The sequence below is a fragment of the Sitophilus oryzae genome, unplaced genomic scaffold, assembly GCF_002938485.1.
Source record: "Sitophilus oryzae breed Bouriz unplaced genomic scaffold, Soryzae_2.0 scaffold_1297_pilon_pilon, whole genome shotgun sequence".
In the NCBI taxonomy this organism is placed as follows: domain Eukaryota; kingdom Metazoa; phylum Arthropoda; class Insecta; order Coleoptera; family Curculionidae; genus Sitophilus; species Sitophilus oryzae.
In genome coordinates this window covers 10,538,805-10,565,074 of record NW_022145945.1, presented here as the reverse complement: position 1 = coordinate 10,565,074, position 26,270 = coordinate 10,538,805, and the positions used below count along the sequence as shown (strand labels likewise).

The window sequence follows — 26,270 nt, the reverse complement described above, 5'->3', positions numbered from 1 at the left end:
TAAGTGTTCTAGAGTAGTTTTATTTAGATATTTCAAATAGTTTTTCTTTTTGAGTTTTACTTCTGATAACTGTGGGTAATATACCCTCTGAAACGTCAGGCATTTTTGAAGTGAAACTTCTTTAGGCGCGATCGGAATAAAAATTCAAGGCCGTGACATGACACGGTCTTGATACATGATCTGGCGCGAAAAAAGTGGTAAGTCATGAGGAAGTAGAGATGGGTCTATGGAGCGCCGTAACTCCGGCCCTATGTGAGCCAGGGAGCTGAAAGTCGGAATGTAGATGGGGTTCGGAGAGCCTCATCTTTTTGCTAACTAAAAACCTCATCATCAATGAATCAAATAAAAAAATCGTCAGATTTAAATGAAATTTGGTATGTCGATAGATTGGACCAAAGCCAACTTGCCCGTGTACGACACGAGTTACTGTGACAGTTAGTTTTGACAACTGAACAAAAACGCCGATCCGATTGCGACTAAATTGGGTGGGTAGGCTATGTGAGCGACGCGGTGGACACGGTCCCCCCTTCAAAGTTGCATATGGCGCCGACGTTTCGTTTACATCTTCATCAGTGTGGGACTAAAGCCGGGATCCCATTACGCCACACGCCACGCCCCGCCACGCCATGCCATCCTACGTGATGAAGATCTGTGAGTATGTTTTTCCATTTAATTATATGTATTGCGTACACACTAGGCAACACGCCACCCCACGCCATCCCACGCTATCACACGTGCGTTGTCTGTCTCAGATCTCATGTGTACACTCTTTCCCACGTCGCAACACGTGGGCTCATGTGGGTCCAAGTGGGATAGCGTGGCGTGTGGCCTAATGGGGTCCCGGCATAAGGATTTGATATGAAAGAAAAATGTGGGTTGATTTTCGCATAATTTGGGACGGGTGGATAGAGGTACTCGAATGGGAGTTCTCAGACGGACAGACGGGCAGACGGACGGACAGACAGATGGAAGTAAGATCGTTTTTCTTTTTCGATCATACGGTATAATTTTAATGATGTTCTAAATTCTGATAAACTGCATCAGAAGCAGACGACATTAAAAAGATGACAGAAAATACAATTTGTCTGCGAATCAACATGATAGATACAACTGTCACCGGCAGATATCCTCCCTTGGTCAGGCTTATTAATCCACAATTAATAAAATTAAAATAAAAATAAAATTAATAAATTACATATTATACCTAACCAAAACAAAACAAAGCTTATCAAATATTAATTTACCTTAAAAATTAAAATATGTACTATAACAACTTGAACTATAACGAGCCTTCAACCACAGAACATATTGGTATCCACTATAGGGCTTCTTTTGAGACATCAAAGAACCAACACTGGAAATTATTATTCCCGGTTCTTTCGGTACTTTCGGGACACCATATCAATAATTAAAAAAATATTTTTTGTTACATGCGAAAGTCCATTGATAGATACATACTTTCTAGCGGTCGAAATCAAATTCCTTTTAAATAAGTAGTGATGCCAGGCGCGTGCGGTCCATGGAAGCGGCGCCGCGCCGGCGCTTCCCTATACGAGACCAAGCTTTTTAATTATTAATTCATAGCAAGTAATATGAATCTAGGTAGTAGTGATCTGTTAAAAATATTTTTCGACTTTTTTTTATTAACTTTATCGAATCGCTTCCCCTTGTATAAATTTCACCGCACGCCAGTGAGTGATGCTGTTCTTACTTCTGAAGTTTATTAGCAATTATAGAAGCTTAAATGTTATTTTATTATTTAGCATAAATGTTGTTAAATGTATTAGTTATTTTTTTGTTATGTTTTTATGGGCATTTGCATTTTTACTTGAAAATGATTATTTTTTAAATTTAGTTAAGTAGGATTGTGTCGTTTGATGTAAATTTTAAGTTACCTATTTTTTTTCTTGGCGTGTGTTCATTTCTGTTTATGTTTGTATTAATGTTAATTTTCTCATGACTGATTATTCAATAATTTGATATACTTATCAATTTATGATCGGATATACTTTTGAAAACCATCCCTTGCTTTACTGATTGACGAACTGCACAATCATTGAATAAAATTTTGTTAGTACTGACAAAACCGGCAAATCCTGGTTCCTTCGCTTTTCCCGGTGCGGAAAAGAAGCTCCGGTTTCGGAAACTGTATTGATTAGACACTCGCAATTAGGGTTCAGAACCGAAAAATTCCGGTTTCGAAAGATTTTAAGTTTCACAAAAGAGAATCCCCGTTTTTTTCGAGACGAAAATTAATTTCCGTTTTTTTCGGGACTCCGTAACAATAACTGAAATATTATTTTTTTGTTACGCGAAAAAACCCTTTAATACTTTCTAACGGTCGAAATCAAACTGTTCTAAAAAAGTAGTGATGTTATATTTATACTTCTTATTGTTCTTACCTCTTTTCTCTTTTGAAGTTTCTATAATGTTTATTAGCAATTATTATTAAATATAATATAAAAATATAAATATAATATAATATATTATATATACATTATTTCTTATACAAACTATTTTTTTGTTCAATGTATTAGTTTAATTTTCTATTATGTTTTAATAGATGTTTGCATTTTTAATTCAATATTTTAAAGCTTTTTTCTGAAATTTAGTTAAGTTTTATGTTGTTTGATGTGAATTTTAAGTTACCTATATTTTTTTCTTTGCTTGTGTTCATATAGTTTTCCCATGACTGATACTGAATAAATTTGATATTATTTTTATTAAAAATCTCAATTTTTTATCGATTTTGCTTTGGAAAACCATCCCTTGCTTTCTGATTAACGAATTGCACTATCATTGAACAAGAATTAGTTACTACCGAAAGTATCGAAAAAAACGGGAAATCTCGGTTCCTAGGACGCGCAGTACCGGAATTCCCGGTTACGAAAAACAGCTCCGGTTCCGGAAACCCTAGTTGTCAAAACGTAAAACACCTAGCCAGCGGCCACGGCTTCAGATGTCAAAACGAGGAAAAGTAATGTGAGAAGCACTATATATCGATCTCTGTATACATAATAAGTATTTTTTCTGCTGCATCTTTGTTCTACCAAATGGTAAGGTAATTGAGGCCATACTCACGAAACGTAAACAGGTTATAATTTCGGTAGTACGGTTATTTTTATATCGAGGAAACAAAGAAGTTGACACACATGTCTCAGTCGTTTCACTGAAAGATTTTGAAAGAAGATTTTTTTCCAAACTATTTTCCTTTAAAAAAATCTATAGCTAAGGAAAAACGCATAAATCATTTTTTCCTCTTGCCTAAAAGACATAGCTACATACATAAGATTAATGAGTAAAATATCCACTGCGTTAAAAGTGTAAGAAGACCAATTTCTAAGTCAACTTATATGATTCTCTGAAATTTTTAGCCACAAAAATATCTTTAAAATTATTTTTGTATAATATGTTATCGTGAAATCGATTACTGATTCTGATTATAATATGTTATCACATCAAATATGTCGCTAGTATTTTATACAGAGTTTTAAGAGAAAAAATAATAAAAAAAAACGTTAAATATATTTTTATACTGTTACGTTTTTCGTCGGTTCCGTGTGGATAGAAAGTCACAATTTATTTAAACACTATTTATTTAACACTAATTAACAAAAACAATAACGATAAAAGACTTGTAGAACTATTTACAAACGATTTATAACTAAGAATTTATTTTGAACTTTAGCGCGTCAACTATACTGTTTATTTATAACTGCCCCCTGTAGGCCACAGCCGCCGGCTTTTATACCGACAGGTAAAGAACTCTAGAATAGTCCATAGATCGTTAGGTGCGTAGAGAAGGTTTTCGAATGTTCTCGTATGTACTAGTCCATTCCAGTGGGACTCGATTCTTCTCGAACGAATGAATCATTACGGTGTCTATTCTTTAATGCGATGTTAAGGTCATCTGAGGGCGGGACATATAGTTAGGTTAGGTCGAGTTAACACGGGTCCGCAACACTGCCCCCTTCTTAGGCACATGCTCGTCCCGAGATGTACACGGTGAATGAAGGTATTTGCAAAGCTGGCCCCTGGTACATTGCGAAGTCTGGTAGAAATAGCAGTCTACAGTTTTCTCTCCCGATCTCAGCTTTGGGTTGTAGCAGCAAACGAGGATCTCGATTCCCGTAAATCTGAACAAGACTTCAATCATGTTCCGGATTGTACGCCAACTCAAACCATCGAGTCCACACGCCAGCTTCGGAATGGCTAATCGTGCAATGTTGTTGTTTAGCAGGGCTTCTCTCAGTTCAATCAGGGTCTTCCATAGATTGAGATAAGTCGGCTTACTCGGGGACCATTCCTTGGTGACCAGGTAGAAGATGTGCCTTGCTTGACCATGTGCATTGTCGGTTAGCCTCAAGACGCTTCCAACCTCTGGATCCTGTCGGCGTAGTTCTCCGACACGCCCAAACTTCTCATTGAACGTCGCAGCGATTCCTCTGGACATCCGCAAATCTCGAGCCACACAATGAGCGAGCGAATAATCAGGAGGCACGGAAAAGAGGTCTCGTTGATCTTCTTTGGTTACACCATAGCGAGCCTTCTCACTGCTGTTGTATCGGGCCATGAAATCGTCAAAGGACATCTCCGAATCAGGGGGATCAAAGCTGCAGGTTCTCACGGTCCCAGCACGATCTTCTATTTCGCCTTGGTAGGGGCTCAAACGGTTGAAATGGACTACCCTCGGTTTTCCTTTTGGCAATTTTCTGATACGGTATACGACGTCATTAATTCTATCCATGACTTCGTATGGCCCTTCCCACGAGGATTGTAGCTTCGGAGATAACCCACGACGTCTCTGCGGGTTATATAGCCACACCAACTTCCCTGGTTGGTATCCTCCATGCTCAGCTTGAATGTCGTAGTGTTCCTTCATTCGGTCACTAGCACTTTGAATATTTAGGCGGACTCTCTGATGAATGTCGTCCATCCTTTGACGTAGTGTGTGGACATAATCTTCTCCGGCGACTTCTTCTCCCGGTCGGCAACCAAATTTCAGATCACAGGGTAGGCGCACTTCCCGTCCCATAACGATGCTGGCTGGAGTTTGCCCTGTAGATTCTTGGACGGATGAACGGTAGGCCAACAGGAACAGGTGAAGAAATTTGTCCCAGTCTCTTTGGTGGTCAGAGACTACTTTGGCCAGATAACGGTTGATAGTTCTGTTCATGCGTTCAACCATCCCATCGGATTGTGGATGTAGAGCAGTCGTCCTGGTCTTGCGGATGTTCAGGACTTCACAGACGCCTTGGAACAGATTGGACTCAAAGTTTCTTCCCTGATCTGAATGAAGCTCCATGGGAACACCAAACCTGCAGATCCATTCTTTAACAAGGGCATCAGCAATCGTGGACGCTTCTTGATTTGGCAACGCGTAGGCCTCGACCCATTTGCTGAAGTAATCCATTACTACCACAATGTATTTGTTGCCATCGTTCGTCTCCGGGAAAGGACCAGCCACGTCGATCGCTATTCGTTCGAAGGGACTACCAACATTGTACTGGCGCATAGGGGCTTTACCACGCTTTTGTGGCCCATTAATGGCTGCGCAAATGTCACATTTCTTACACCAGGCCCTCACATCTTCTTTGCAGTTCACCCAGTAGAACCGTTCACGCAGCTTGCCAAGTGTCTTGGTAACACCAAGATGTCCTCCGCTGGTTCCATTGTGAACTTCCTCCAAGACTTCTGGGACCCTCTTCTTTGGAATGACGATCTACCCTCTCTCTTATTGTCCCTCCGGTCTCTCGATCACACGGCGAAGTAGTCCGTTATCTATTACCAAGGAATTCCACTGGGCCCAGTACGACTTTACGTTCGGCGAATATCTGCAAACTTCTTCCCACGTTGGTCTTTGGCCTGTGTTTTTCCAGTTAATTACTAAACCTAATTCTGGGTCACTGGTTTGGTCATTTGCAAGATCTTCGGGTTGCCAACTATCATTAACCACAGTTGTTCTTAGGAGTTTCACTTCTTTCTCTTCTGCTCGGGAACAATGCTTACAGTCCTTAGCGCAAGGTCTTCTGGAAAGTGCGTCGGCATTTCGATGGATTGCCCCAGCTCGATGTTCTGTGTCGAAGTCAAATTCTTGTAATCGTTCAATCCATCTAGCTACCTGCCCTTCAGGATTCTTAAACTGCAACAGCCATTTCAAAGCAGCATGGTCTGTTCTTAACAAGAACTTTCTTCCATAGAGATACTTGTAGAAGTGTTCCACTGCTTTAACTACTGCTAGTAATTCTCGTCTGGTTACACAGTAGTTCCTTTCCGGTTTTGACAAGGTCTTACTAAAATAACCAATGACTTTTTCTTGACCATCCTGGATCTGAGACAGAACAGCGCCTAACGCAACATTGCTAGCGTCGGTATCCAATATAAAGTTTCCGTTGCCAAGAGGGTAGCAAAAGGTATAAGTATGGGCGCACTAGTCAGGGCCTTCTTCAATTTTCGGAATGCCTCGTCAGAATCTGAGTCCCAAGAGAAACGCCTCTCGCCTTCGGTAAGTCGTAGTTCATGTTTATCTTTAGGTATCGGCCACTCTTCCACTGTCTTGGTCTTCTGTGGATCTACCGCAACTCCTTGGGAGGAGACTGCATGGCCCAAGTAGTGTACCTTTTCTTGACACAGATGACATTTCTTGGGGCTAAGTTTCAAACCAGAGCTCCCTAGTCGCTTGAAAACTTCTTCCAAATTCTTCAGATGATCGTCAAAGGATTTCCCCACCACTATGATGTCATCCAGGTACACTAAACAGGTAGTCCAGGATAGTCCCTTTAACACAGACTCCATTAGTCTCTCAAAGGTAGCTGGCGCGTTGCACAATCCAAAAGGCATGACGGTAAATTGCCACAGTCCGGAGCCCACCGAGAACGCTGTCTTCTCTCTATCTTTCGGCGCCATGTCGACTTGCCAATATCCACTTTTCAGATCTAACGTAGAGAATATCGTTAACCCCGCCAGCGTGTCTAGAGTATCGTCTATCCTCGGCAGGGGATAACTATCCTTCTTGGTAACATTATTGAGCTGCCGATAATCAACACAGAATCTGGTGGTACCGTCTTTCTTCTTTACTAGTACTACCGGCGATGTCCACGGGCTGTTAGATGGTTCGATGACATCTTCTTCTTTCATTTCTCGAAGGATTTTATCAGCTTCTTCACGTTTGGCGAGCGGAAGTCTTCTCGGATTTTGTTTGATTGGTCGCGCATCTCCTGTATCAATTTTATGTTGTACTAAATTGGTACGACCTCTCTGTCCTGCTTCTCCTTTATCAAACACATCTTGATACTTGATTATCAGGTTTCTCAATTTTCTACTATTTTCGGGAGATAATCCCTTAACGTTTACTAACTCCTTCACCATTTTGTCCGGAATTTTTGAAGTCGAAATTTGGAGGCTTCCACGCTTCGAACGACTGAGGAGACCGAACAACAGTACCCTAAGAGGGTTCCCTTCTTCAAGGATACAGAATAATAATTCGTGTTCATTACTCTCACCGGTACAGTTTTCTTCGCTCGTAGCAGGGCTTTTCCAACAGCGATCCCTCGTCCTATTTCGCTGTCATGGTTCCTTGGCTCCAACAGAATAATACTCCCATTATTCATTTTACCTTCTAGGCAACCATCCAAAAATATCTCACAGCGCTCAGGGATCGAAACATCTTCTGCTACCACCACGCGAAGCGTCTCCTCACATTTTCGATGCAGAACCACTTCTTCTTCATTTATTTTCAAAATTCCCTGTTTGAAGTTTAGTTCAAAACCTTTAGTGGTCATGATGTCCATTCCGAGAATAAGTTCTTCGATATCTGCTACTAACACTGGATGTTCAAAACTGGTGCTCCCAATAATAAAATTAAGGTCTACTTCTCCATGGACAGCAGTGGAGCCCCCCGTAGCAGTACGTAGTCGCCATTGTGTTGTTTTAACCTTCTTCGATGTTTTAAGAATGTCCGGTCTGATGATAGTTTACGTCGCACCTGTATCCAACAGCATGGTCCGGAACTCTCCATCAACAAAACCATCCACAAAAATGCTGTTGAATTTGTGTTGTAGCGAGGCGACTTGAGCAGTTTTCGTTGGGGCATGTTGGGTACAGGTCGACGTGTGCCCCTTCATTTCGACCCTTCGACGAATCGGTCCCTTCTTGCCCATGTACTGGTCCATTATCTTCCGAATAATCCCTTCCACGGATTCGTCAGAACATTCGTCGATGGCCCGTACTCTTCCTAAAGACCGAGAACTTTGTTTCGCGGCCTCAAATTCTAGGGCACGTGCTAAAGCATCCACCAAGTGCGTTGGGTGGGCTAGGAGAAGTGCTTGTCTTGTCTCGTTGTCACGTAAGTCGTCGGAGAATGCCTGTACTGCCAACCGCTCCATAACATTCTCTGGCGTAGCAGGGTACGCAAGGCGAACGAGGCGGGCTACGTCGGCTTCAAACTCCTGCAGAGACTCATTTGACTTTTGAATGCGATTTTTTAGCTGGGAATGACATGTTCCAAATGAGCTTGGCCGTACCTCATTTCTAAATGTCGTACCAATTGCTGATAATCTCCCTGTTCCGATGGTGACAATGTCTGCAGAATATCAGTCGCATCTCCTCGCAGTGCGACAGTCAAAGCGGTAGCCTTTTCAGCGATTGTCCATCCGTTCGCTCTCGCAGCGGCCTCAAACTGGCAAAAATAATTGGCGCAAGCGGTTTTTCCGTCAAACTGTGGAGGCTTAATAACTGACTTTGAGATATACTTATTTTCGACTAGTTTCGGTGCCTCCGATGTTTCTTGACATTTTGGTGAATTTGCTTTCGCTATTTCTTGTTTTAAAATTTCGATTTTTTTATTTACATCGTCCTCAATTTGTGTTATTTTGTCTTGTAGCTCCGTAGAATTCTCTATAATCTTTTCTTCTAATTCCCTGGAATTTTCTGTTATCTTTTCTTCTAAATTAAGTATTTTATTATTAAAGCTGGCCTGTATGTCTTTAGAATTTTCTGCGATCTTATCTTCTAAAATATTAATTAAATCCTGGGAATTTTTCATTATTTTATCTTCTAAATTATTAAATTGCCGTTTAAATTGTCTTGCAATTCCCGGGAATTTTCTGTAATTTTGTCATTCAAACTGTCTTCTAATTTTTGAGAGTTTTCCGTCATTTTATCTTCTAATTTTTGTAGGCACGAGTCAAGGTCACCTTCGAACTCAAAGCAAAATGTGTCCGGATCCTCGCCTTCCTCCCTCAAAACGTCTGTCAGTCTGGTTTGCAAAATGCTTTTCTTTCCATCTGTCTCGCACTCTCTCTCTCTTCCAATATGGATTTCAGTTCGGACACTTTCAAGTCTTTCAACAATTTCTTCGGAGCCATTGTTAGTCTTTTTATTTTTCTAGTCTATCACACACGCCACACCTGACACCAATTGTTACGTTTTTCGTCGGTTCCGTGTGGATAGAAAGTCACAATTTATTTAAATACTATTTATTTAACACTAATTAACAAAAACAATAACGATAAAAGACTTATAGAACTATTTACAAACGATTTATAACTAAGAATTTATTTTGAACTTTAGCGCGTCAACTGTACTGTTTATTGATAACTGCCCCCTGTAGGCCACAGCCGCCGGCTTTTATACCGACAGGTAAAGAAATCTAGAATAGTCCATAGAGCGTTAGGTGCGTAGAGAAGGTTTTCGAATGTTCTCGTATGTACTAGTCCATTCCAGTGGGACTCGATTCTTCTCGAACGAATGAATCATTACGGTGTCTATTCTTTAATGCGATGTCAATGCGATGTTAAGGTCCTCTGACGGCGGGACATATAGTTAGGTTAGGTCGAGTTCACACGGGTCCGCAACAATACTATGTCTCTACAGGGTATTTCAAAAAACCATGTGCCATCTCTCGTGAGGAGATTCCTCACGTAAAAATAAGATTTATTTTTCATATCAACATAGGTCCGATTCTGCTTTGTTTCGTAGCTATAGGGTGTTAAAGTCTTAATATTTTTTCGATTTATTATAATTTTCTTCCAATTACAGGGACATCATTTTAAGTGTCTCACTCAATTTATAATTATTGTTCTGTTTCATATTTAAATATAGTAGAAAGATTTTCTAATGTAATTTTTCACGGGGATGCTTGATTTTTTATCTGAAATTTTTTTAAAACGTCAATTTTGACAGATACGACGCCATCTTGATCTTTTTTTAAATGGAAACCCCCACATATTTTAGCATCTTCCGGTAGACCTATTTCAGCCAATTTCAAAAATATATAGTTTAGTATACTTTGCAAAATAGGAAAAAGGAAAATTTTAAATTGGGTGATACTGTGAGACTGTAAGAACTTACACAACAGTTACACTTAAAAATGATTCAGGAACATTTCATTTTTAAATGCACTATACATATATCGAAAACGGTAAGCGCAAAGTATATCTACTAAACTATCTATTTTTTAAATTAGTTAAATATGTCTACTAGTGGAGTGCTTTAAGCCCTTACGGGATACAAACCTCGGAATTCATTTACTGTGAACGAATTTTTATAAAACTTTTTGCATTGTATTGTTAATAAGATATATTACAAATTTACCCATTTAAATTCGTTGCTTTCGCTTTTTAGTATTTGAATAAACACACATATACACATGCATACATACAAGATGGCTCCGTATTCCGGGAAAGTCCTGTATCAGGATTCCTATTTGAGATTTTCACTCCAAACCTTTTACAAAATATATGTTTAATGGTAGTTAACATTTCAAAAATATTTTTATAGATATACAGGGTGAATCAAATATATATCATTTATTTATTCGAGTTCAGTGAATTTGCTATAAAATTCCGGTTCCAAAAATACCATAATACCATAGAGTATATTAAATGGTCTTTGAATTATGACCACGTCCATGAGGACGTCAATCTAGACGTCCAGAAACCTTCGGATGAGAACTTCTAACTTCTAATCGAGACGATCGACTTATTGTAAGTTTATCGCTAAGAAACCGCCGTTTGCCAGCTTTTCAAATTGATAGTGAATTGCACAAAGGACCGTACATATTAACTAACGAACTACAAGAAGAAGATTAAATAAAGCAAATATTGTCAAGAAGGCCTGCTTCGGGACCAGAACTTACCAAACGTGTTGACTAGGCCCAAAAGCAAAGGCATGGTCTTAATGTAAAAAATGTTAGTGCCTTCTTTAAAACCGAATATTTCCAACAAAAATAAAGCTAATGAGATGAACCAAAAAACAAACCATCGAGAAAGGATGTATTTAGATGATGAAATGATTTTTAAATTTCTTGCTGTTTTAAAATGTTTTACAGGGTGTTTCAGGGGGTCACAGGGGGTCAAACTTTCACCAAAATATCAACATTTTGTTTTCCCTCGTATAATTAACAGATGGAGAGTGTCATTTTTAATTTAGAAAAAGATACTAAAATGTCAAATAATTTGGCAACACACTGCTTAAAAAAACATCAAAATCGGCCCATTAAAATAAAATATATTAACCTTTAAAATACATCAAAGTTTTAAGGTGCCCATTTTTCGTGCCGGTGAATGTATTTCAAAAGCTATACATTTTAATCATATACTTTTCTAATGAAACAAACCTTTATTTTTTTACTAGAATCCAAAAATCAATTAATATATAGGGTGTTCCATTAAAAAAAACATAACTTTGATGTGTAAATTTTTTTGGGGACACCATGTAGAACTCTACATAATTTTAGAAAATGCTTTAAATTGACTTACATAAGCTCACAAAATTTCACTTCAATACAAACTTTTGTTCTCCTTGCAAAAAACGCGTCGTATATGACGCGCCACATTGTATAATTCGATTTCAATCAAAATTTCAATGATTAGAATATAAGCAGAATAGGTTTACCTTATGAATTACATTTAATTATTTCAATAAATTTACTTAGAAAAAGAATTAAAAAAATCAAAATATTAAGAAGGAAATAATTAAGAATTTACTAAAATTACTAAAATAAAAAAATAAAAGCAACGAAAAAAAATGGGTAAACATTTTAGCATTTTATCTATTAATTTTATCTATAAAACACAATACAGAAGGTTTCACATTAATATATACATTCACAGTAATTGAATTCCGAGGTAAAAGTCTCTGGGCACTCCACTATACCGCAAGATGCTAAAATATGAGGAGGTTTCCATTTTAAAAAAATCAAGGTGCCTCGTATCTGTCAAAATTGACGTTTTAAAAAATGTTTGCAAAAAATTACATTAAGAAATATTTCTACATCTTTAAATAGGAAGCAGGAATATTGTAAATTGTGTGAGACATTTAAAATGATGTCCCCCTGTACTTTTACCGTTTCGAATGAAATTTTGGTAAAAGTTACTATAAATAATGCGAAATATTTTAAAGCTACAAAATGTTTTTGACATATTCACCAGGGACATAGGTTGTCATTGCCAGGGGCGGATACAGGAATTTATTTTAGGGGGGGCCCAAAATAAAAAGCAATGTAGAATATGCTTTTTAGGACGCCATTTTTAACCCAAAAGCCTAATATTTTACACAATTTAAAGATTTTAGGGGGCGCCCCCCCTCTGTATCCGTAATTGGTCATTGGAATATTTTTCTAAAAAAAAACATGACTAAATCAACTTTTTTCCAATTTCCAAATATCTTGAACACTTCTAGTTTCTAGTGCAACTCAACGAACACAAGTTTACTAAATTAATATAATATGAAAAAAACGGCGTCAGCGATGGTTTATGGAACTCGAGATATTATGTTAAATGGTAGAAATTTACTTGGAAGAAAAATTGAACACACTCGTCTACATGTCATATACAAAGCCAGTAGAGTTTCAAACGCCGCGGTAAATCATTAGAGATCTATTTTTAAATCTGTCTATTTAATGAATAAAAATAACAGGGGGAAGGATAAAACAAATACAGGGGTTTATTTATACATGTTGCCACATCGACATAAACGAAAGAATTATATGTTTTACGAATTTAGTGAAAATAAAAATTGAAAAAAGACATGTTCCAACATTCATTATAGATATGCAGGGTGTTCCAATATTCCGTGGACATAGATATTTTAGGTGTATATGTTTTGCTAAGTGCTTTAATATTTGATTTTCGTATTTTTTATTAGAAGATCGTATTTTTATACTAACTGTTTTTCTTCATTTCCTGCCTTTTAATTTTGAATTTCGCAGGAAGAAATCTCTTACAATACTAATATATAAAATCCGTAAGTGACTGACATACTGATTAATCACGATCCTGCTCAATTTTGGTATATAAGTTGATTCTAGGGTGTCGAGGTTCGATAAGAAGGGATTTTTCGAAATTCCAGTTCCAAGGGGGTGAAACCACCCCTCAAATATTACAATATTTTTTATTTAAAAAACGGTCAAGTTTCCGAAAAACGCTTAAACACGTTTATTTAGTTTTCTTTACATATTTTAAGATTTTTTAAAAATGTATACAGGGTGTTTCGAAAAATCTGCTCATTGATTAATCAGGATCCTGCTTAAAGCGCTTGACGTAAAAAGCTGATTTTTGGAAAACAGATTGACTTTAGGGTGTAGAAGTTCGATAAGCAGGGATTTTTCGAAACTCGAATTCTAAGGGGGTGAAACTATCCCTCAAATATTACAATATTTTTTATTTAAAAAACCGTCAAGTTTCCGAAAAACGCTTAAACACGTATATTTTGTTTTCTTTACATATTTTAAGATTTTTTAAAAATGTATACAGGGTGTTTCGAAAAATCTGGTCATTGATTAATCAGGATCCTGCTTAAAGCGCTTGACATAAAAAGCTGATTTTTGGAAAACAGATTGACTTTAGGGTGTAGAAGTTCGATAAGCAGGGATTTTTCGAAACTCGAATTCTAAGGGGGTGAAACTATCCCTCAAATATTAAAATATTGTTTATTTAAAAACCGGTGAGTTTTTCGGAAAAACTCTTAAACACGTATATTTTATTTTGTTGTTTTACATATTTTAAGATTTTTAATAAATTTATACAGGGTGTTTCATAAAATATGACCATTGAGTAATCACGATTCTGCTTAAACTGCTTGACGTTTAAAGCTGATTTTTGGCAAACGGATTGACTGTTGGGTGTAGAGGTTCGATAAGGAGGGGTTTCTCGAATCTCAAATTCCAAGAGGGTGAAAACGCCCCTCAAATATTACAATATTTGTTATTTAAAAAACGGTTAGTCTTTCGGGAAAAAAAATATTTTGTTTTTTTACATATAAAAAATAAAAATTTGAAAAAGTATAAACGGAATTACTCAACAAGCAAAAATTTTTATGAAGAATGTTTTTTTTTCTCAAAAAGTCCATAATAAAAAAGTTTTCCTCTTGTAAACACAATCCGTGACATACTGATGTAGATAAATATTGTGTGTATGATAATTATTTATGGTCTTAATTTATAATAACAACTGTAGTATTACTGACTCTTTACCTCGTACTAAAATAAATATTATTTGTTTTTAGTTACGTATGTAAGAGATTTCTTCCTGCGAAATTCAAAATTAAAAGGCAGGAAATGAAGAAAAACCAGTTGGTATAAAAATACGATCTTCTCAGTAAACAGTGAGCTTAGGAGAGATGGATATATTTAAAGCCATTTCAATTTATGCGTCCAGTTCGCTGGAGATATATTATTATTATTGAGAAATCAAAAAACTATTTATATCAGAAATTTTGAAAGAAAACTTTAAATTTTTGTAATTTTTTCTCGAACGGAAACTGAACATACAGTATTAAAAATTGTATAATTTTGTAATATTTCGGAATATTTATACAGGGTCCGGCAATAGTGTGTCGGGCATCTGAAGCTCCTAGAATAAAAACTTGAAAATTTTATTTAAGTGCAAACCTAAAGTATGTACGAGGACGTATTTCAGATAAATATTTTAACTTCTCTAGGATGGCTCAAAAAAGTGTGAGTGGATCGGAATGACTTTGAAAGGGGGGACACCCTGTATATTATTGCATGTTTGGCTTTCTTTCATATCAGTTTACATAATCCTTAGATATGAGTAAATATATACTTCGATAGTTTAAGAGATGATAATAAATAAATAAAAATTATATATTTTTCAGCCTTCATTAAATAAAATATTAAAAATACAAGAACTGTCCTAAATTCAAAACTATATTAGGTATTTATGTTAGATGGTCTATACTTAACTTTGCGATAAATATTTTAATCTTAACTCATACAAGGTGTTCAAAATTCTACGCCAAACTTTTTAAACTATAAATAATTTTTCTTTGTTTTTTTTTAATAAAACACCGTGTATATTATATTTTTATTAGATGGAGATTTAAAAAACGAACATTTTTTTAATTAAAAGTATTTCAAAATTTTTAATGGCTCCGCAGATACACGCAATATTAATTCATATGGCTCAACGGTAAAATACGAGAGAAAAATCATTGGGTGGCTTTGACAAAAATTTACTGTGGAAAATGCCATATGAAATATAATCGCGAATATCCGCAAAACCGTTAAAAATTTTGAAATACTCTAAATACAAAAAATGATTATTTTTTTAATTTTCCATTTATTGGGAAAATAATATACAGCGTGTTACATTCAAAAAAAACAAAGAGAAATTATTTTATATTTTAGAAAGTTTAGCCTAAAATTTTGAACTGTATGATTTACGATTACCATACAGTAAAGCAAGTACAGACCAACTAAAGTAAATGCCTAATATAGTTTTGATTTCAGGACAGTTCTTCTATTTGTAATAATTTTTTAAGGAATGCTGAAAAAATATATTTTTTATGTATTTATTAATATCTCTGAAACTGAAATTATAGAAATATATTCACTCATATCTAAGGATTATGTAAACTCACTCGCACAGGGTGCTCTCCTTCCCAAAATCATTCCGATCCACTCACACTTTTTTGAGCCACCCTATAGAAGTATTTTCCTGAAATACATCCTCGTACATACTTTAGGTTTACACTTAAACAAAATTCCCAAGTTTTTTATTCTAGGGGCTACAGATACCCGATGCACTATTGCCGAACCCTGTATTCCGAGAAAAGAACATTAATAAATAACAAAAAATAAGGCAACTAGAGAATGTTGAATTAGCGACACACCGCATTTCTAAAAAAAATTAGTTTATCAGAAATGTTTTCTATTTTTGATTTTGCAAAAAATGCAAACTGTAGCTCAACAAACTGCTAAAGCCAAAGATATTTAACCGAGTTTAAATATCTTTGGCTAAAGCGCTGATGCGGTTTGTCAATATGTCGATTTGGTGCGCCAATGTGTCGATGCGATGGGTTGTGCGGCGGTTCGCCGATTTTTGGATGCACCATCAAAAGCAATTTCACGAACACAATGGACACCATATGGACACATTTTCCAACGAACTAACGAAATGTATACGCACAAACAGCATCATACTCCCTCTCCCTATGCGTGCATGAACGCATGGCATCAAAGCAACGCATCAGCGTATAGTGAGTAGAGCCCCATACTCACTATTGGTTTATGCGATTCGTCGATGCGGTTCGTCACTGCGTCGATTTGGTGCGCTAATGCGTCCATGCGATGTTGATTTTGCGGCGGTTTGGCGGAATGTCGTTTTTTTGGGCGAACCATCAAAAGAAATATCACGAACAAAATGGATGAATTTTAAGTGAATTTCCAAACGAACTAACGAATCGCATCGACGAATCACATCATACTCACTATAAAATTATATTTAATTCTTTTTTGTTTCTCTTTTTATTACAGCCCTGTATTAATAAAATTGCTCATTAATGTATTATTAAAATTGCTCAATAACATCTATGCTTTTTCAACTGATTTTACTAATATCCGTTGTATTTTTGAGCGGCATAATAAAAAGAAAAAAGATAAACAAATCATACGTACAAACACAAAACTTACCTTTGAGACATTGGCCTAATACGGATCATCACTTTTAAACGCATTTTTATATTGGAATGAGACTTATATTCTTAAAAAGATTATTATTTAAACTACTATTCACTACTTTGTTTTAGTTCTTTGACAAATCTAACACCGTTTTACCATAAAAAATTTAACGAAGAAATGTTTTTCTATAAACTACAATGGTAAAATGCTATTTTATAAGGCATAAACTTTTTGAAACGCACTTTGGTACTATATTTGTTCTTTCGTAAATACTGAGCTCTGGAAAAGTTGGTGTGGTCCAGATGCAAGCCGATGTTGTTATGATCCCGTATGCAGTGTTCTATGTTCTAAAATTAACGCGTAAACTTGACGTTTCAAAAGTATACCTTTAATTCTCAGTCTTCTTGAATAAAAATCGCGTAGGTACTTTGTCTGCTTAAATAATTCTTAAATTGCTACCCTTATATACCTTTGTATTTAATATAAACTTGATTACTAAGTAATCGTAATCATACGCAAAAATTCGTAAAATAACCGTTTATTTTTCACGCCCTTCATAATTTTAGATGTGTAATATGAAAGCTTACAATCTTTGCGGTTGTTTATTAAAATTGATCCTTACTGCTAGATTCATATTTTTGAAAAGTTTGTACAAAGAAAAATTAACTTCTGTGTCATATGTATACAAGGTGTCTCAGTCTGAGCGTGCATTAGAAGTTTCTAGAGAACTACAATATCTAGATCGGAGATTTTTTGCACATCATTGTTTCACAACGAGATCTATCGATTAAAAATTTTCAATATGGCGGCACTTCCGGAAATACCGGAAGTTGACAACAAAAAATATCAACTGTTTTATCAAAGTCGAGTTGGATGGTTTCGTAGGATCCAAGTAAGATCTGACACCACTTGGATCGTATCAACCGATTTCAAATCAGTTGGTACGGTTTGCTTAAAAAAGTCCTCAAGTACACTTTGACCATATTAACTAGGTTTAATGGGAATGAGTACCCCTCGCAAGAGCAATTTTGTAAATAAGAAGAAATATAAATGAACACTACCACTACCATTCAGAACAGAAAATCCAAATGAATCCAAGTTTATTTTTTCCGCAGTAAAGATGCTTTTTTATACCAAATTTAAGGTCTGGATGACACCATCAAAGTGTGCTGGAATCAAATACACTTACACTTACACTGTTTGGATCATACCAACTGTTTTAAAATCGGTTATTGATACAATCCAAGTGGCGTTCAAATGTATTTGACCGGGTACGGGTGTCCCACTAAGTATAAAGTACGGGTGTCCCACTAAGAATAGCTCTCGGCTGTATCTCGGAAAGTATTAGCCGTAGGGGCTGCAGAAAAAAATATTTATGACTAAAGAGGCTATGAGAAATTGTTGGAAATTATTTTCAAGTTTGTACAACGACCGCTAGGGGGCGCAACTGCAACAAAAAATAATAAAATGGAGTTTTTACACAATTTTGCCTAGATAAGGTGAACTATAAGTAATAGCTTCATAATCTTCAGTAAATTTTGAATATTTTTTGTTTGCGCCATTTTCCTCTATCTACCAAAATAAAGTGGTGGGGGAAGGTTAGATCTGTTTTTATTTAAATATTAATAACTCTGGACTGGATGATCGGAATCCAACAAGCGAGGGCTCATTTAAAAGAGCGTTTCTTACTTTATTTTATACCAATATAAACAATAATAATAAGCTTTTGAACATAGACGCTAGGGGGCGTTGTCTTACAATTTAACACTGCGCGTTTTTTCAAAAAAATTAAATGCAAAGAGTAGTAATAGCTTAAAAAGTTAGCGAAAACCGCATCTTGATATCTTCTTTCAAACCGAAGATATTAGCAAAATTATAATAAATACCAAAAAATAAGCCCTTATATAGTTACCTTATTTTTACAATACGGTATCAGTAGCTCTCTTTTATTAATACATCTGGTATTATGGTATTCTGGTATTTCGTCGATTTTAAAATAAACCAACTGTTTCTATCTAATTTCTTTGTTAGAATGGGCATAATCAAGAGGGCTACTGATACCGTGTTGAAAAAATAAGGTAATTAAGGGCTTATTTTTTGGTATTTATTATAATTTTGCTAATATCTTTGGTTTGAAAGAAGATATCAAAATGAAGTTTTTGCTGACTTTTTAAGCTTTTACTACTCTCTATGATCAGCTAAAAGTACATATACTATTGCATTTAATTTTTTTGAAAAAACGCGCAATGTTTGTTAAATTGTAAGACAACGCTCCCCAGCGTCTACGTTCAAAAGCTTATTATTATTGTTTATATGGTATAATATAGAGTAAGAAACGCTCTTTTAAACGAGCCCTCGCTTGTTGGATTCCGATCATCCAATCCAGAGTTATTAATATTTAAATAAAAACAGATCTAACCTTCCCCCACCACTTTATTTTGGTAGATAGGGGAAAATGGCTCTAACAAAAAATATTCAAAATTTACGGAAGATTAAGAAGCTATTACTTATAGTACACCTTATTTTGTCAAAATTGTGTAAAAACTCCATTTTCTTATTTTTTGTTGCAGTTGCGTCCCCTAACGGTCGTTCTACAAATTTGAAAATAATTTCCAGCAATTTCTCATAGCCTCTTTAGTTATAAATATTTTTTCCGCAGCCTCTATGGCTAATACTTTCCGAGATACAGCCGAGAACTATTCTTAGTGGGACACCCTGTACACTTTGACCGTGTCAACTAAGCTTTAATTTAAATCTAGTACATTACTTAAATATTGTCACTATCCCTCCCTAGGGTTTCCATAAAAGCTTTTGGAAATTCGGGACAAGTGAACTCAGAAATCCAGAGAAAATTCGGCAAATAATAGTCCCGGAATCAACAAAATACAGGGTGTTCCTTAACGACATGCTAATAATTAAGTGGGTGATTCTTGGTCCTATTCTAAGAGAAAAATTTCATATGAATTTATGTCCTAAACATCTTAATTTCTGAGATACAACATGGTAAAATTTTCTAAAAAAACTTTTTTTCACAACTCTGATTTTATTATAGATATACTTATGAAACTTAATACATGTCTTTTATGCATCGAAATACCTTTTTTGGTGTAAAAAGAATTTTATTTATTTCAACCAGTGTTTTTCACCACGGAACCAACATTTTTCGGACACGGAAGGCGTACAATAGCGAAAGATTAAAACATAAAGACTGTGAAAAGTTAAATAAAAAATATGCTATTTACCAGACGTTTTTTATTAGTAATCGACATAAATCGCAACAAATAATTTAACCCAAACAATTTCCACTCTACAAACCCGGAGTTTCAGCAGGCAGACACAGGCCTTGGCTCAATTTTCTCCATTTTCTCATCGCGGAAAAACTCATTGGAAACTTTCCGGAATAACTCATCCAGCGAATCGCTCGACTTTAAGCTCAAGTTCGATCCTTTCCTACTCTTCCTCTCTTTCATTTCCCGCCGTTTCTGAGACCTGTTATCGAAATTACTGTTTGAAATTCTCAAGTGCGAGGCTCTGTAAATCGACGAAATCAAATTTGGAGAAAGCGAATCTCTGAGAGCGTTTCTAGCTGTCGATTGAGCAATCAAACTCTGCAAACTGGGAGAGGGAAACTCTGAGAGTTGATAGTCGTTGTTGAGTTGGTTCTCGAAGTTCTCCTTCAGAGTGTTGATGCTGCGTTTGATGTCATCCTTGGACATGTCTTGAATTTCGAGAGTGTCGTTGTTCAGAGCCTTCTCGAGCAAGGACGTGAGCGATTGGATGCAAGATCTCAAACCTTGTTCTTTGCTTTTCCGTTCCTTATCCCTACGCACGTATTCGCTGGGGGATATAGACAATAGATGTTCTACCTGAAATACAAGTATACAGAGTAACTCACTGATTGGTTAGAAAGAATAGTAGTTTCAGCCCATATAGATAATCCATAAAATATAGTTTATTTAATGCCATTGATTAATTTTGAAAGGCAGCACTATAATTATATATTTTCAGTTACAAAAACATTTACTAAACGTTGTGTCACCTCCATAACTTTTATATTTTTCCAGACGAAAAACCGATATTTGGTAGTTTTGTGTAAGACATAAATCAAGATTGACGTATCAATAATTATTTTCGGTCACATCTTGTTTCACCGAAATCACTACATCTTTTTTAATGGTAGGTAGATACAGTCGATATTTTTTTACGTTATTAGATAGAAAATGACATTCTGAATCGAATAACATATGTCAACATGTTCTCTTAAATAAATAGTATTTTAACTGAAATAGCAAATATGTTAATTATTCGTAAAAAATGCTTTCTTCAAATATGTATGCTAATGAGCCATCCTAGTTGTATTTGAAAAAATCATGTTAATGATTTGTCATGTTAATGATTTGAGGATCTTTTAACCGGCCGGAAAAAAGCACGAAATACATTAGAGGATCGAATCTATATTTTTCCAAAGCTCATTTCGTCGTTAATTTCACAAACTGACGTACCTATCTCAAAAATGCCTGTTTTGAGATACAGCCACAAACTCAAACCTAATATGATACTCTTTCATCTCACGAAGTATTTCTGCGTCCTATACTTTTCCGGCAAGTAAATAATTTAGCAAATGTTTATTTACTTTAACCGATATCCAAAAGTTAACAAAACCTTTAAACCTCCATTCTGGAAAACTATGAAATATGAGATACGACATTTGTAAAATTAACGACGATTTATTCAACACTTGATTAAACATTAATGGTTTTAACACAGCTCTAAATTGATGTGTAAAATGTCATTTTCTATCATATAAAGTAAAAAAATACCAGGATACCATTTAAAAATCAAAAGATGTAGTCATTTCCGGTGAAACAGGAAGTTAGTTAGTATCATCTTTATTTCTGTAATAATTATGATGACTTGGTAATTGCACAGCACCATAATTATTATAAAATAATAATCTACCATCTCGATTACTAAGTAAATCTATACACTGCCCTTAAAAATAAAGTTTTTCAATTAGAATAGAATATTGTGCAATTGCCAAATCATTATAATAAATTATTGCAGAAATAAAGATGACTAATATTGACACTAACAATTTATAACCAAATTTTTGAGTAGGTGCTTAAAGCGAGACTAAATAAAATAAACTGACATGGTTTTACATGAGATCTCACCATAGAGTTAAAAATTAAAAGATCTCACAATTTTTTATAGTGGAAGAATTGTGTTGCGAGACTTGGCATTTTTTACATTATATGTTTTTGATGGGATAATAATTACCCTATCGTGAAAATTGTGCTTCAAGATCGAATCTCCTTTGGATAGCATCCATCCAAAATTAGATCTACTGAACTTTTTTGCGGGTAGTCTGTGAATGGCCGCCTCGTAGACTTGGGGTTGTTTCTGGAAACTTTCAGCTTTTTTCTGGAATACTTGGGTGGTTTGGAGGGTTACTAGACTGTGAAACGACGTCATACTTTCTATAGAAGAACAAATATTTTAACATTTATGGTTACGATTTCTTACAGGTCCTTTGTTGCTGCCGTTACACATGGAGCGGATCGTCCATCCGGACCATCCGCTGATGGTCCCTGTGAAATGTGGCAAAGTTGGAAAAAGATCGTTCAAAGTGAAACGTGGCAAAATGCAAAAAAGTTAAAATACGGATATGACAGTTTTGTTGAGATGAAATTTTCGAACTCCTTTATGATTACTACTTATTTCTTTGACATCAATCCTGCAGGCTAACTTAGCATAACTACGATTCTATATACAGGGCGTTTCCTAAGTAGTCTAAAAATGTAGGGTGTGATTTCTCGTATGTTTTTAAGAAATAAAAGGTTATTTTAACCATGGGTCTAAAGTACTTCCTTTAAATAGCCAGGATTCTCCCCAGAGTGGGGCAAAACTTTTTTAAAGGTGGAGCAAAATGAATGCAAATCAAAAAAGCGTAACACCAAGTACTTATTAAAAAATGGTTTCATTTGTACACTTCAAAACACATTACAGTATACAAAATATTGCAAATTTCTTTGGCAATATATACTTTAATCATAAAGCCAGGGGTGGGGCAAGTGCTCCACTTTGTCTCACCGTGGCTACGCTCATGCTTTCTTTCTAATCTACAGGGTGTTAAAATTAAAAAAAAATCGAATTTCTTGCAATATGTCAGAAACTACTTTAGATGTTCTTTAATTTTTTTTAATACTTATAATTAAAGAACATCGAAAGTAGTTTCCGACATTCAATTTTTTTTTAAATTTCAACACCCTGTAGATTAGAAAGGAAGCATGGACGTAGCCACGCTGAGGCAAAGTGGAGCAAAAATAATATAACAACGTATAAAATATAATAAAAACAACGTATAAAATATAAATATAATATATAATATATCAACGTATAAAAGCAGTTTCTTCCATTAACAGATGTTTTGTCTATTTGAACCAGTGGCGTCCGTACGCACACACCTCTGTACGCCACTGTTTTTTTTCAGGAAAAAATATTTTTTCTTGATTATTAATCTTTTTTAAACAAGATTAATCTAATTGAGTTTTTTTGCTATTGATATTTTAACAAAAAATTTCTGGCACCTACATCTAATGCTGGAAGTACACACTCGCCGAGACGACCCGAGGCGTGACAAAAAAGAACGGTCCTAACCAATAATAATCGATTTTGAGATATGGAATGTAGTTGTTTTTTTTTCTGGAAAACCGTTCGATATACGAGAAAAACTCAAGAGATAAATTTTATTAAAAAATATTGACAGTTAATAAAAGTTAAGAATAAAAATGTTTTTTTTTTTCGAAAAAAAAGTGGCGTACTATATATTTTAAGCAAGAAATTCGATATTTTAAAATTTTTAACACCCTGTAGATCAGAAAGGGAGTACTTTAGACTTAGTCTTCATGTTTATATAAACTTTCTGTCTTAAAAATATGTGAGAAATCACACTTTAATAACAACAAACCAATATTTATAGTTATCCTCTCGAGACCAGTGTTTCAGGCACTGATTAGAGAAATTATTTATGTACCATCAACTACATTTATTATTGAAAATAAACGATTGTTTAAAAAACACCTTGTATATTATAGTATAAGGTTCCTAGACAGAATATTAAGTTTTAGAAATAAATTTTCAAGTTTCTGCCGAATTCAAGGGCTTTATTTGTTAGGAAATATGAGCAAAATTACACCATATATAAAAGATAAAAATATACGCGCCTGGTTTATTCGACTGTTGTAAAAATATTCCTTTGCAAAACCTTAGTTTCTGGAAGCATTTTGAACGAGTTACCTTTGGCTGCGTGTCTGAACCGTAGTCTAGCCCCTGTTTTCGCATTGGTCCTCCTCACCAGGGTGTTGATTTCGAAGATGAGCAGGAAGTGCACTACACAAACGGTTAGGGCCAAGAATATTTCGATGGCAAAGGAAGGATATGATGAAATGCGGACTATAACGGTACTGGACAACAATTTGGCGACATTTCCTATGAATTCGTCCATTTTTTCGGTTGGTTGGTGTTTTACGATAAAATTTTGACAAGGTGTAACATGACGGACGTTTAGATTCTCTTTTGAAGTTGACTGATTTTGTTGTCGTGGTTTTAAATTACTTACAGTTACTTATTGGAATCAGGTCAGTGACCCAATTAACGCCATATTACAGTTTGACCTGCCGTAGTCTCTTAAATATTCTTCAAAATAATTTTAATTTTGGTAATTATTTTCTCTAGGCACATTATAGAAGACATGGTTAGTTAACTTTGGTTTGATTTCTCCAAGAATTTAAATTGGTGAAAAAAATATATTCGGCTGCAATTGCGGCGCTATTGAACACCTTTGTCCTCAATAACGCCAGTTGTAATTTCGATGAAGGAAAAAACTCCGGAAGGCTATAGCTTACTTCGGGTTTCTTTTATTACCGATTCTGAACCGTCCTAGAACTGTGATGCGTATGCGCAGAAGGAAATATGAAGACATTACGTACTGTATGTTACAGAGTAGGTCTGTCCGTTCTGTAGCTACGGGGTATCCGTGAGAGGGGAAACGATATTCTCTCGATGTTTTTCGTAAAAAATTAGACGACGCGTCCCATCAATAAAAATTCGACAAATTTGCATGTAGCCAATAAAATGAGTGGGCGGAGCGATTTGCGGTGACGTACTCGTCAAGTCGACGTATAAAATATATTGCTGTTTATTTAAATATTTTTTGTCCGCATTTCTTTCATAGATACAGATCCAGCAGACATACTGTACAGGGTGTCCCACTAAGAATAGTTCTCGGCTGTATCTCGGAAAGTATTAGCCGTAGGGGCTGCGGGAAAAAATATTTATAACTAAAGAGGCTATGGGAAATTGCTGGTAATTATTTTCAAGTTTGTATAACTACCGCTAGGGGGCGCAACTACAAAAAAAAAATAAGAAAATGGAGTTTTTGCACAATTTTGTCTAGATGAGGTGTACTATAAGTAATAGCTTCATAATCTTCAGTAGATTTTGAATATTTTTTGTTAAAACCATTTTCCCCTATCTACCAAAATAAAGTGGTGGGGGAAAGTTAGATCTCTTTTTATTTAAATATTAATAACTCTGGACTGGATGATCGGAATCCAACAAGCGAGGGCTCGTTTAAAAGAGCGTTTCTTACTCTATATTGCACCATATAAACAATAATAATAAGCTTTTGAACGTAGACGCTAGCGGGCGTTGTCTTACAATTTAACAAACATTGCGCGTTTTATCAAAAAAATTAAATGCAATAGTATATGTAATTTTAGCTGATAGTAGAGAGTAGAAAAAGCTTAAAAAGTCAGCGGAAACCGCATTTTGATATCTTCTTTCAAACTGAAGATATCAGCAAAATTTTAATAAATACCAAAAAATAAGCCCTTAATTACCTTATTTTTACAACACGGTATCAGTAGCCCTCTTAATTATGCCCATTCTAACAAAAAATAAGATAGAAACAGTTTATTTTAAAGACTTCAAATTTTAAGCAACTTTTTTCCAAAGCCTACCATGACTTCACTGAATCATCGATTCTTGTTCACTGTTATTAATATCTTAATTATTAGACGTTAATACCTCTGGTATTATGGTATTCTGGTATTTCGTCGATTTTAAAATAAATTAACTATTTCTATCTTATTTTTTTGTTAGAATGGGTATAATTAAGAGGGCTACTGATACCGTGTTGTAAAAATAAGGTAATTAAGGGCTTATTTTTTGGTATTTATTATAATTTTGCTAATATCTTCGGTTTGAAAGAAGATATCAAGATGCGGTTTTCGCTGACTTTTTAAGCTTTTACTATTCTCTACTATCAGCTAAAATTACATATACT

The 26,270-nt window shown here is 35.3% G+C and overlaps 2 protein-coding genes across 3 annotated transcripts in view; both read right to left on the bottom strand.

Moving 5' to 3' along the window:
* The window catches only part of LOC115874754 (chromosome-associated kinesin KIF4-like), a 65,214-nt gene extending 47,987 nt beyond the window's left edge, over positions 1-17,227 (bottom strand). Inside the window, exon 1 of the mRNA XM_030890032.1 lies at positions 16,934-17,227. Within this exon, the coding sequence (XP_030745892.1) occupies positions 16,934-16,977 (44 nt within the window). The 5' untranslated portion in view covers positions 16,978-17,227. The remainder of the gene's footprint in view (positions 1-16,933) is intronic.
* A 2,929-nt stretch (positions 17,228-20,156) lies between these two features.
* LOC115874753 lies at positions 20,157-24,518 on the bottom strand. 2 transcript variants are annotated; one of them, XM_030890030.1, is made up of 3 exons: positions 24,221-24,518; positions 22,202-22,401; positions 20,157-20,787 (listed from the first exon to the last, which is right to left on the bottom strand). In XM_030890030.1, exons 1-3 carry the CDS (start codon positions 24,426-24,428, stop codon positions 20,245-20,247), a joined length of 951 nt encoding a protein of 316 aa, XP_030745890.1. In that variant the 5' UTR covers positions 24,429-24,518; the 3' UTR covers positions 20,157-20,244. The 2 variants fall into 2 exon arrangements, with proteins under 2 accessions (XP_030745890.1, XP_030745891.1); XM_030890031.1 differs by having other exon boundaries at positions 24,148-24,272.
* Between the last annotated feature and the right edge of the window lie 1,752 nt (positions 24,519-26,270).

Excerpts from the sequence above, each read along its gene's own strand:
- LOC115874753 (XM_030890030.1), bottom strand. The coding sequence starts at position 24,428 with ATGGACGAATTCATAGGAAATGTCGCCAAATTGTTGTCCAGTACCGTT. Across the intron at positions 22,402-24,220 it reads GTTCAGACACGCAGCCAAAG|AAAGTATGACGTCGTTTCAC; the intron begins GTAACTCGTTCA and ends GTTCTTCTATAG. Across the intron at positions 20,788-22,201 it reads AGCACAATTTTCACGATAGG|GTAGAACATCTATTGTCTAT; the intron begins GTAATTATTATC and ends CTTGTATTTCAG.